We start from the raw sequence: 13,829 nt of genomic DNA, 5'->3' as shown, positions 1-13,829 counted from the left end.
AATGAAATGTAAACATAAAATTAACCTGATATTACTATAAAGAAAGTCATATACAGTTCCTATTTTTCTTATTTGATGATCCTAGCAATAACTCATGTATGCAAGTTATGTTTTGCAGCCTCCAACTTATTTCAGTATATAAAAATGTAAATTATGGATTTATTTAATTTAGAACTTATTTAAATCCAACAATTTTCTGTTTAAAGCTTCATAGCAAAAAAAAAAAAAAAAGTAAATTTCTCTAGTTGAATATAATATTTATAACCATTAAGGCTGAAACCTTTTCATTTCTTTCAGGAACTGTTGAAAAACATTGCCTTCAAGCATTAACTTTTTATTTCATTATAAAAAGAACTAGTACTTCCATTCTTGTGGCATGGGAAATACAATATTGGACTCATAGAAATTTTATATGAAAATAAATAGATAAAATAAACTTAGTGTTATAGGAAAGTTTTTTTTTTTTTTTTGTCTTACTGCTGTAAAGGAGACTGTTTTAGAAAGGTGCATTATGCAATTGCCAAATTTTTTACTTTCATCTTCATATATCATGATGTTGTAAACCATAAACTAAATTTTCTGTATAAAGAATTTGAAATTAATTTGATTTATTGCAAAAAAAGAAAGCTTATTAACAACAACTGACACTCATAATCATGTTTTCAGGGACAAAAGCTGCCTTCCTTGAGTAACCTTCAAATAAAGAAAGTAATAAAAAATAAAAAAAAGATATTTTTTTTAATGCTACAAATTTTTTACAATTGCAATAAAAATCTTCACAATGAATTACTTTTAAAAACTGAATAACATCTATCTGAAATACTGCATAAGTACATCTGCAATAAAAAAAAATTGACTGAAAATTTTTAAAAAAACCAAAGGTGCAAGGATGTTGTTTGTTGGTATGCAATATTAATCTGCCAATTAAAAAAAAGCCTAACAACAGTAGAAATACAATAATCTTTATTATTTGAATAGTGAATTTCACATGGGTGTAAATCTCACAAAATTCTCAACATCACAATATATAGAATGCATCATAATAAATAAGTACACTGATATAAAAACTAAAGTTAAATTAATAAACAAAATAACTATATAAAAGAACTCACTGTTTTGCAGCTCAAAATGATGATTAAAATATAAAGTGTTTCAGTTATAATTCATCTCAAGAATAACACAAATTAAGTAAATTATTTTTATTACCTCAGATTTATAAACATGATAAAAATCTAATAAATAATAAATAAACAACCTTCATATATGTTCCGTTTTTTATTAATAAATGTTAGTTTATACCTTTTGATTATGAAATAAAAATAAAAATCTTGTTTTTCATATCAAAACATGATATTAAAAAGCTATACAATTAAATAAATAAAATATAAATATAACACAACTGGTGATTTCAAAACATAAAAAGTCACACAAGATCCCAAAGAAAAAACAGAATAAGTAGCATAGATAAGAGCGAATACAATTTATCTACCATGCTACAAATAATCTAAAAGTCTAATATGGAATACATTTAAATGCAACTTAATTCTAAAAGTCAAAAAAAAAAAATCACAACCAATTAACAAACATTTTGTTTCCTCCCCCTTCTTCACATCTGATATAAACAAGCAATCTCATATAGTAAATGTGAAAAAAAAAATTATAAATATTCATTGAAAAAAATTTAGTTCCCTCCCCTTTCCTTTGTACAATTTTAAAAACTGAAATATGCAGGGTAGATGTTGCTTTCTAAACAACAAGATAGTAATCAACATACAACAATAATTAAAATATTAGGTTTAATATTCTTCAAAGAAAATATTACATTTGAATAAATATCACGCTAAAACTACTTACAAGACAATATTCAGGTTTTTATGCTTTCAATAATAATAATAAAGACATAAATAAAATATCAATAAAATCCATTAAAAATGAATTCATCTTCACTACAATCCCCATTTTATTAAAAAAAAAAAAAAAAAAAAAAACTAAAATAATGGACAATTATATTTGAACTACATACATTTGACACATCACAAATAGAAGAGCTAAGAAGTGACTAAAATGTTTACAAATGCTATGAACAATCATTAAATAAAAATCAAAAGTAGTGGAAATGAAATAATTTTACTTAAGTCTTTTATAAATTTAAAAAAGTGAAAAAAGAAATTATCACATAATGGAAGCTAATACATTTATATTCAACAGTAATACACAACAATTTTGTTAAGTACCTACTTTCTACTAAAACATTTTTAAAAAATGTTGTTAGTATCATGAAATTCATTCATTCAGAGCAATATTGATCAAATAATGTCATCTAAAAATTAATTAAAATCAGTAATGACAGTTCTGAATACTTTAAATCTTGTTTTGAAATATTTTAAAAATATAAACTTACAAAATTTCGGTGAAAATGTTTTTCAGAATTAAGGAGAATAAATGACAAATGTTTCAATTTTAATGTCAAGCATTCTCCTTCATATTTCACTTAAAAACAGTGTAAATGATTTCTCAGGAACTAGTCACAAGTATTTTTTTTTTTAATCAAATGAATTGTCATATAATGCCATGATATGTACTTGCAGATCATAAGAAAACATGTTGTGTTGATATAAATATTTGATGGTAACTGAATTTTAAAAAATATCACTAGCATTATTTACACAGATTTTTAAAGTAAAGATGTTTCAATAAAATGTGTAAATTTCTAGCATCAAAACATATGTGTCGAAAGCTGAATATGTACACAATATTTTAAAATGATTAATTTTTTTTTTACTAGTATTTGAAATTCCAATATTTATCTGGGCTTTCAAAAAATTAAATTTATAAATGCAAAATAGAGAAAGAGGTCGAGACATCACAAAAATTACAGTAAATGTTTAAGTTCAATAAATGTTCTAAAATTGCAATAGAATTTCAATAATGAATATTTGACAGTTGCATAAAAAAAATAATAAACATGGGCCTTAATTACTAAAAATAGCAATTAGGAGTTCTTTTTTAAACTTCCAGAAAGTAAAACACCAAGTCAAATGTACATTGTGAATAAAGTGAAAAAGAGAATTTTAAAAATACTTACACGTATTAACAAAGTAAATCCATAAAATTACTTACAATACTAGAAAAAGGAACTTCTGCCATTAAAACAAGATTCTTGCACACAAATGCAAGCCAAACAGAAACATTTAAAATTTTATTTAAATGAAAAACAAGAAAATTGAATTATTTAAATAAAAAACATGCTAGTTTCATATTTCCCCATACTATCAATAGCACGTCGCACATGATCTGGCAATCTTGAACCAGAATTATAAGAAGGCGGCTCTTTATTAATGTGAAAGTCGGCATACTTTTTAGCACGATAACAGGCAAGATCAGCATACATGACAGGAGCTGGTATGGAAACACTCCTGTTACATTTTCCATACATGAAACAAAGATGATAGCATAGCATTTGAAGTTCATCAACATCAAAATTATTGTCATCATGCAGAACTGTGTAATGTGCTGGTTTACTAGTGCCTTGTATTCCTTCATGACTAGTCAAAAAATAATCAAAAAGTTCAGGATGAGTGATACCTTGATCAACAGTTGTTCCAGGAGGAACATTACCTCCCCTGCCAATCCCATCTTTAGGATTAAATGGTCGAAATCTAGTTTGATGTCTCTTTTGAACAATTATATATGTAATTGGAACAATGACGCCAATAACATCTTGTGATGCTTTCTGAACCGCACTGACTTCTTTATCTCTAATTATTTGAAACTGCCCTTCACTTACACCATCTCTGAAAAAAATTATCTTCTCTGGATATTTACCTTTAGTACTGTGATAAAAGGCATTAAGAAGATTCTTTACCATTTCTTTAATATCTAAAATAATTTCTTGTGAGATTTTACTGCCATCAGGATTGTCTTGCGTTCTGCATTCAACTTTATATTTTGAGGGAAAAGCATCCATACTTCCAACTACTGCAGCAATGGAGGGGCATCCAGAACCACGAGGGGAGTGTACAGCATCAGCTCCTAAGATAATAATTGGTCGGGAGAGAATTCTTGGTTTATCTTTTAGAGCATGATTGACACCACCCAATTTGACATTAATTTTCAAACAGATATTAACTGCAATCTGTTCATTAATTCTGCCCAAAACACTATCTTCTATGCATTGAGTAACAAATGACAGCTTATAATCAGCTATAAATTTAATTTCATCATAGTTATGAGCATTATCTCTTCTTGAAAGAACTATTATAGCAAATTTAGCATTTGTCTTCTTGGCATTCATCAGTGCTTTCTCAACAGTATCCTGTCTGCGAAAATTTCTTATTTCAAGAGGTTGGCCAAAATTAAGTCCAACTTTTCTTCCAGTGCGTACAAATATATCAATAAACCTATCAAGAGCAGTATCTCTGGTATTCTCTGAAAAACACAGCAAGATCCATGGTGCAACATCATTGGAGGTTCTGTATAAACTTTTATCATCCATTCTCCAAACTCCACGATTGTCAGGATTACAAAAACTATTATCACGATAAATTAATGATGGAGAATTGATTACTCGACCTCCTACTTTCTTAGGTACGAGATCCATAAATAGTTTGTAATTTTCCATTTGTTTCCCACTTTCTTTACGCACTACTTTAGCACTTCCCTCTATTGCCAGAAATCTCTCTGTGGGATTCACTGCTGTTTGTTTAATCATTTTTGAAGTCAATGGTCCACTAAGTTTCCCCATTTTAGGCTGTCCCTCCATTACTGAACAGTTTTCAAGTGGTATATAAGTTTGATTATTGGTTGTTCTCATATATAAACACGGTAAATAAGGATATCTCAGTTTACCATATTTTGTCTGAAAATAATGTGCTACTGATATTTCTTTTCCATCAAAATTCATTTTCAAATCTTCTGCTGATAACTTTGATATTCCTTGAACAACATACTTCCTGCGATAAGGAAGATGTGTAACTTCAATTTTTAATCCTTTCATAGCTTCCTCAATCTTTCTAATTTCATACTGTTGGATAGCACTGCCTTGAGTGATATCTCGTCTCAAAACATCGCTTATGTAATCTACAACAGGTCCTGCTTTATGAAACGCTTTTGCTGCCAAGTTGATTACAACAGCAGGACCATCATTAGTTATGTGGATATGCTGATTATAACCAAACCAGATTTCCAGACCTTCACCAAGAGAAATTTTATTTGGTTGACTGAGATAAAAAAAAGTCTGTCCCAAATGAATTTGAGAACAGTCAGGTTCTCGATGATTCATTACAGAATTCAGAGCCATAAGAAATTCATTTTGCCCTTCATAAGTTTTCAGTAAAGAATTTAAATCAATAGCATTAGTGCCATTTTCTTTTCTGACCGGTTGGATAATTACTTCAAATGAGCGCAGCTTCTGATTAACTTCCACTTCTATAACAAATTTCGATTTGCTGTCAAAGGGTAAAGGTTTTGAAGTATAAATATTTTTTACTCCATCATATACAGGATTGTAGATTTCAAATGATTTGTTTTTTACAAACTGATTAAAAACATCTCTGCATTTCTCCTTTCCAACATTTTTATCAATCTCATGTTCAAGACGAGGAATTCCGGCTTCTGCAGCTTCAGCAGCAGTCGTTTTTTTAACTGGTTTTCCATACTTTTTAACTTGATTTAGAGAGATAATTTCCACATCATAATGGTAAATAATTCCAGCCTTGAATTTCAGAGTAAAATAATTACTAATCAACTGTATCGATCGACCAGCAGTTCCATAATTAGGTCTAGGAGCAAACTTTGTAGACTTCTTACTAAAAGAAGCACCAGTGTCATCTTTTTTTAACGTTGTTCCTAAAAGCAACTTCTTTATTTCTTCAGATGCATCATCAGGAATTTTCTTTTGTTGTTTTTTGCCTCTACCTTTACCTGAGATAGAAAGTTAAAGCATAAGTGACAAATGTTGAAATTCAATTCCAAAGAACAAGGAGATTTTGACCTAACAAGTTAACTGCAATTGAATTTTATAATTTCATGAGGAACCAATAGGAAAGTACACTGGACAGACAATATAAAAGCTATTTTCATATGAATAATTATAATATATCTAAATACAATAAAAAATTAAATAAGACAATTAGTTTTAAACTTCTACAACCAATTATTAATCTTCATACAATTAACTTTAATGCTCTAAAAGTATTCAGTATATCTTTCTGCCATAGGCTTTTTCTTTGCTCATTAATTTTCAACAAAACTTTTTTTCTTTATGTTAACATTTTTATATAATTTGCAACAACAATCAAGACAAGGGATTTTAAAATCTCATTGCCTTACTAATCAAGTCTCAATATCTATATAACGAAATCAATTTAAATCTATAACCAATACAATAATCATATAATCTGTAGAAATAAAATTTTCCTTCTATAATAAAGAAGATGGCACTGAAAGACAAGAATTAATATGTTTAGTTTAGAATTTTTTCACAATAAATGAAAAGAAAATATCTTACAAGAACAAACAAAAAACTTTTAGAAAATATTTAATCACAAATTACTGAAACGAATTAATCTAAAAATATTAATTACAACTTGTTGGCAAACAAATTTAATTAAGATGATAAAATATCATTTTTTTAACAAAAATATAGCTGTAATTTAAATATTAGTTTGTTTCATATCCAAATACATATTTTTGCTTTCAGCTGAAGGTTCTGAAATAGCAAGCCCTGTAAAAATTGTTTCATAAAATCTTAAAAGACAAGATAAAAATTTTGCATTAAACAAAAGTGTCCAGTTCAGATATCAGCCATAAGAATGCTAGTCATAATCATATCTTTTGAATCCCAATTTTAATAAGACAGCAATCTCAAATCTATACCAAGTTTTAATGGTAATAATAATTCTTTAAAATGATGCAATGTTAAAACAAATAAACTGACAATTACTCTAGATAAAATAATACAAAATAAGTTTTAATAAATCTAATATTCAGCTACATTATAATGCATCCAGTTTTTAGCTTAGACTGTTTACTATCAACATGGTAACAAATAATACCTATAATGATTTCAGTCCAGTCATCAAATGCTATTCCCCCTCTCTTCAAATTGGCATGCAGTAAAAAAAAAAATTTTAGACTAAATTTTTTTACAATTAGATAAGAGCTGTACCTGCAGGAACAGAATGTGCTGCATCAGATAATGGTGAGGAAGAACCACTTGTGCTGCCAGAAGTTGACTCCTTTTCAATGCCTACATTAGAATGCTGTGGCAGAGAAGGAAAAGCTTCTTGTTTGCCAACAATAGGCTCAACCCTCAAATTATTTTCCAACTGCAGATCTAAATTTGTGCCTCTACCTCTTCCCCGTCCTCTTCCTTAGAATAAATTTCATATTTACAAATAGAATAAAAAGAAAAAATAAATTAAACTATATTAAGATTTTAACTTATCACAAAAGAATAATACAAATCACACACAAAATAGCATGCCATATCAAAAAACATTACTTCACAAGGATATTTTTAAAAATATACAACAAAAAAAAACACATTATAAAGAGCATAAGAAAAAAATGATAAGGAGTAGATAAAAATATAAATAATCAAGAACTAAGAAAGAACACTGATGAATCCAGAAGGAATTTACAGCATGCTGCATTAAAAAGATAAAGCATTCTTTCTTTCTTTTTTAGCAAGTATTTTTTCTAGATCTCTTCTATTTTATTTTTTTTTTCCCAATAAAAGGTTTTTCTATTTCTATATACAACTAAGATTTAATTATCATATATTGAAAGGAATCTTGTAAAATTTTTCTGATTGGTGTACTTTTCTACATCCATACAAAACAAATTTTTTATAAGAGAATAAATTTTAAAGATAAACCAATAGCACTCCCCTTTGTTCATTTGTACAAACAGTAATTCAGATAACAATTATTAACAATACTTTAACCCCATTACACCTGCTCAATTTTAAAATTACATATAGCAGCAATCCATGGCCTTTTACTTTCTCAGGTATTAATATATTAATAATCAGTAAAAAACATTAGTTGTGAATTAATTTTTTAATTAATTAGATCTTCTAAAAATTAACTACTACCATGTTATGTGAAAAGTGATTCATAAACTAATTAAAATTTTATATCAAAATTAAATCAGAATTTTCAGCATTATTTAATATAGAAATTTCATTTAAAATGTCAAAATAAATAATTTTTATGTTTTTTAACTAATATAATAAAATACAAATAAAACATTCTTTTTTGTACATATATATTAACCGCATGCAATAAATGAACAAATGGATTAATAATATTTCATTGGCAAGCATAGGTATTGTGTTAAATATGAAATCTTTACAAATAAAACATTCTTTTTTGTACATATATATTAATCGCATGCAATAAATGAACAAATGGATCGATAATATTTCAATGGCAAGCATAGGTTTTGTGTTAAATATGAAATCTTTAGTGATTTTGGATTAATACGAGAACTGCCTCGTTATTATCCCTGATTTATTTATGAACAGCATTTAAAAATTTATAAAATTTTTTGAACTTGAAAAAAGTTGTTTTTCAAAATATGTTCCAACTAAGCATTTTTTTTCTTGTGTCATTTTAATTCTAATGCTAAAGTTAAAAATTCATGTTAAACAGCATACACCATTCACACTGAAAACTTTTATTTATATAAAGATCCAAATTAAAAAGTTTTGGAGAAAGATTAATAGTAATTATATAGGTAATTCAACTTCTCTATTTTAAGCCTTAACTTACAAACTAAAAGTTTATCAATCCAATTAAATTACTACTAATTTTCAACTATTGTCAAAACTAAAAAAAAAAGAGTTTTCTTTGACCATGTACACATGAATATTTACACCATGTCAACATGTTATACCAAATTACACCATGAATATTACTGTTGTCAATTTACAATATATGTAAGTTAAGGTCAATTATTATTTACTAGCCGCCTTTGGCGACCAGCCGGTTTACCAATCTTAATGTTGGTTTAAATTTTAATAATTAAATAGGTTGAACCGGAGTTTAACCCTCTTCTTTGCCAAGTTGCAATAACGCGCCAAAGCTGGCAATCTTTATTATGCACTATAATTGAACATCTGCTCCTTTGCTTTTCAACATTTCGCAAGGCCGTTGTTGGTGATTTTTTAAAATTGTGCCGGTTAAATTAAACTCAGGTCGTACCATTCAATATTTTACGCAATTCCAACTTTAATAGATTCTTCAGAAAAATATTTTAAAACTTCAAATTTTGATAGTCATATAATTCACTCATAATATTATAAAGGCCTTCAGTCATAACGTGATATGTATCTCTCTAATTTTCTGTTACCTCTAGTAGAATTTATGCTTTAAATTAAAGTATAAATGATTAATCTGCAATTAATATAATAATATTTTTTACTGAAACGAAGCATTTTTTAAATAATATGATTAATAATAGAGTCACTGAGCGTTTAAACTTTATGGGCACTAAAGAATATCTTTCTTAATTTATGTAATATCTCAAGAATTTGTCGACAAAATTTTCTGAGATTCATCATTAACAGATCGATTAATTAACAATGTTTAATTTTAAATGCATCAAACACTAAGAAAATAAAATGAATTGTTTAAAATAATCGGTCGAAAACAGGTTTAAAAAACTACTTAAAAAACGATGTACTTAAAACTATAAGCAAATACAAAAAATATATATAACTAACATAAATACAATTTAATTACAAAAGCATGCAACTAACCTAAAAATAATTTAAATTATTGAAAACAGGTTAAAAAAAACTACTTAAAAAACGATGTACTTAAAACTATACGCATTTACAAAAAATATATAACTAACATAAATACAATTTACTTACAAAAGCATGCAACTAACTGAAAAATAATTTAAATCATCCGTTGATAATGGTTGTCAACAATCAGAACACAATGCGCATGCGTGAATTTTCTTCGCCAATTATGGTAACGCAAATGCGTGAATTTTTCTACGCCAGTTGGGGTAACGCTATGCAGATTATACATTTTTAATTTGCTTTATTCTGTGTTATTTTAATTCAAAAGTACTTCAGAATGAATCTGAAACATGGATTAATTAATAATGTTTAATTTTAAATGCATAAAACATTAAGAAAATAAACAGAATCGTTTGAAATAATCGGCCGAAAAATGTTAACCCTAGCCTCATTACTGTTGGGAGAAAAAAAAACTGAAGCCTTACTCATTTGGCGGTGGGGAAAATGGAAGATTTTTTTGGCAGGAAAGTTAGTTTTTAATTAATAATTAAAAATCTAATTAAAATTTCAAAAAAAGGGACCCCAGGTGCACATTCCCGACCACTAAGGTATACATGTACCAAATTTGGTAGCTGTATGTCAAATAACCTGGCCTGTAGAGTGCCAACACACACACACACACATTGAGCTTTATTATAAGTATAGATTAATAATAACCGGTTAATCACCTTAACAGTAATATACATATGTACACAAAAAGAATTGAATTGATGGTAAAATTTACTTATAAAATGCCTAAAAAGTAATTTTTTTGACAAATTTTAAATTTATCATTCTTTCAAAATGGGATGATTGTTTAATTATAAATAAACATAATTAAATGATGAAGAAAATACAAATTCTTATCTAAACTATAAAATAAAAAAATTAAATGCAAAGAGAATATATGAAGTTAGAACACATATATTCTCTATTTATTGTACAGATGTGCTGCTCAAGTAAGAGTTTCTGGTTGACTAACGAATCATCCTGATCTTGAAAGATAAAATTCTGCTAATCATTTTTTTTTTTTTGTACTAAAAAGGTTAAAATTTTACAATAGCATTAAGTACATTCTGCCAGTAAAAACACCATAATGAGGTCCAATGAAAAAGAATATCTTGCATAACATTATTAAAAAATTGGAAAAAATTAGCAATTGAAGTTGCACCAGTCTAACAAAATCTGAGACAGGACAAAAATCTGAGAGTTTGGCACACTTAGATGTGGCTAAAATAGCCGTTAGAAGGAATTAACCAATATGACATGATGTGCAAATGATATCCAGACATACTGAATAATTCAGTACTATCTAATCCATTGGATTATAGCCTAGAAGAGCCCAAAAATTTATTACAATTACTTTATTTTGATTTTGTATTTATAAAATTAAAAGAAATTAATTAGAAAACATTACTTTATTTTAGCCTGCAATTGTTTTATAAGGCATTTATTAGTCCTTTGGCATTCAAAATTCCTAGTCATTATTTTGACAAGAGTAGTTAATTCTTCAAAGAAAAGATCTCAAATTTATTAAAACAGCATTGTGAACAATGTTTCCGATCACAAAACTGTATTAAAATCACAACCAAGTCATAGAAAAATTTTCATTTAAGTTACTTGGAATTTTGGCTTAATGGATCTTGTCTAGCACAACTTTTGATGTGAGGATTTTGAAAATATTATAGGTATAATTCATAAACCAATCATTTCTAAAAGATAGTATTCATTGGCATATTCATTTTGATACTCATTTTATAGTTTTCAAACTGAAAAAATTGTGGAAAAACCATACTTCGCATAAAATGGATTGTAGAATGTTTTACTGGTATTACAACAACAGTTACTGAAAAAATTTGAATTTAAATTTTAAAAATGAATATTGATAACATAATATTAAATATCATTCAAATCTTGAACCATCTTGATCTACATAATTTTTTTATAGAAATTTCTAATTTAGAAAAATTTAATTCCAATAACTCTAGAGTTAAAGAAGCAAATTCAACAAAGTAGAATATTCAATCAATCTGAAATAGAAATTTACCTTAAGCTTCATTTTATTTATACATTTAATGAAAAATGAAAACAAGTATGTCTTTTTCTCTCTGCTTTTTGTATTATGCTTTAATATTCAACAACTTAATGTTCTTATTACTTATTTTACTTTATTTAGGCATAATTACTAAACCAAAGAGATTTGCAGGATTGCTCTTTCATAATGCTCAAGTATCATTTATTTACAACTAAAATTCATATAATTATTTCTTCAAAAAAGTATTAACAAGATGTATTTGCTTCTAAGAAATCAAATCCTCATAAGCTACTGAAAATAGAGTAAAAACTTAAAGTAAATATTAAATGTACTAACAAATATTAAATAATGCACTTCAATTTTAAATCGAAAAAATTTAAACATTAATTATTATACAAAACAGTTTAATAGTTTTAAATTAAATTGCCTTTGAAAATAAGAATAGCTGAATAATTAAATGATTTTAATTATGGCAAATATAAGATAAATCATAGATATTTTTTCACATATTTTGGGACAAAATTTCCACTTTTTCTGATAATGTTTATGGCTATTTCTTTACATAATATAAATAATAACATAGAATAGATCTAAGCAAACTGTTTGTATAAACTTTTTTAAATTAATTACTGCAATATTCAGATACGATTGCTTTTTACAATGACCAATAAAAATAAATCATGTCTAGATTTTGTTATTACTTATTATGGTGCAATCACTTAAGGGATGAGGCAATGGTTAAAACAATGATGCAATCACTTAAGGGATGAGGCAATGGTTAAAATAATGATGCAATCACAATCTGTTGCAAATTGTTCAAAATTAAATTCTTTTCAACCACCTTAGTTGCCCATTTTAAAGATTAAATGTTATTTTCATGTAAGGGGGTATATTTATTAACCACCACAGCCATTTTAACAAAACTAGGTTCACATAACAATAATTTTTAAATTAGATGAAGCAAAGGCAAACACATTAAAAATGATATAAAAAAGAAATATTAATGTTCTACAAAAGGCAAGAAATGTTGGGCACAATCTTGCTAAACAAAAAAACTTCTGAAAATGTCTATTATAATCCAAAAGGGACACAATTACAAAAATGACTAACATTAATAACATAAATCCACAAAAAAGATAGAGCATAAAAGGACCGCAGTGAAATAAATAACCTTTCAGTTACATTGTCTTAAAAATTTTTGTTTGTTTGTTTGTTTAAATTTCTTAAATTATTTCTTGAAACTCTTGATTCACTTGTAGAAATCGAGAGTTAAATTTTATACAAGATTATTTTTTATTTATTTAAATTTTTTAATTAAAAAAAGTTAAATTTTATATACTATTTAATCAACTTTCAAGACGGCGGGATCCATCTTGAAAACAATCAGTAAAAATTTGGCTGAATTTTTTTTTCATGTTTTATTTAAAATAAAGCAATTGATAGTACTCAAAAGATTCATATGAAATTGAAATTCCAATTCCATTTACTAACAGAACTGACAACCACATTCTGTTAAATAAAAATTCAAGAAAAAAATATAGAAAATCTTTCACAGAATGAAAAAAAAGGTCAATCTCACCTTTCCCTTTTTTCGACATATTCGGAATAAAAAATTTTAAAACATTAGATTTTAAAACATTATTTAAAACAGATTAGATATATTTTTGCTTTACTTCAAAGTAGAATTGTAAATGTAATAGCAAAAATTTTAAAGACTAGACTCTTTCGACTGAACTGTCAATTTCATCTGGCGTCGTTTTAGAATGTAATCAAAACCAAATTGCTGCAGTTGGCAGTTATTTACGAACCGAAACTTTTGGGAATGGAAGTCAAACTGCCTATGTTTAAATTTATTTTTATATCAGATTAAAGTTAATTGAAATCGATAAACATAAAATAAAGTATCAAAAATATAAAAAAAAATTGATAGGAGATATTCAAAAAAAATTTGATTCTATTAAATTTCAGTGTGAGAATTTTTCTTTCTGTAATTTCTTT

The 13,829-nt window shown here is 26.7% G+C and overlaps 1 protein-coding gene across 1 annotated transcript; it reads right to left on the bottom strand.

Moving 5' to 3' along the window:
- Window positions 1–928: 928 nt before the first annotated feature.
- On the bottom strand, window positions 929–13,594 carry LOC129984080 (protein argonaute-2-like). Its single transcript, XM_056093855.1, has 3 exons — window positions 13,411–13,594; window positions 7,169–7,372; window positions 929–5,922 (listed from the first exon to the last, which is right to left on the bottom strand). Exons 1-3 carry the CDS (start codon window positions 13,427–13,429, stop codon window positions 3,233–3,235), a joined length of 2,913 nt encoding a protein of 970 aa, XP_055949830.1. The 5' UTR covers window positions 13,430–13,594; the 3' UTR covers window positions 929–3,232.
- Between the last annotated feature and the right edge of the window lie 235 nt (window positions 13,595–13,829).

The sequence above is a fragment of the Argiope bruennichi genome, chromosome 9, assembly GCF_947563725.1.
Source record: "Argiope bruennichi chromosome 9, qqArgBrue1.1, whole genome shotgun sequence".
NCBI classification, from domain to species: Eukaryota; Metazoa; Arthropoda; class Arachnida; order Araneae; family Araneidae; genus Argiope; species Argiope bruennichi.
This window is presented reverse-complemented; position numbering and strand designations above follow the sequence as displayed.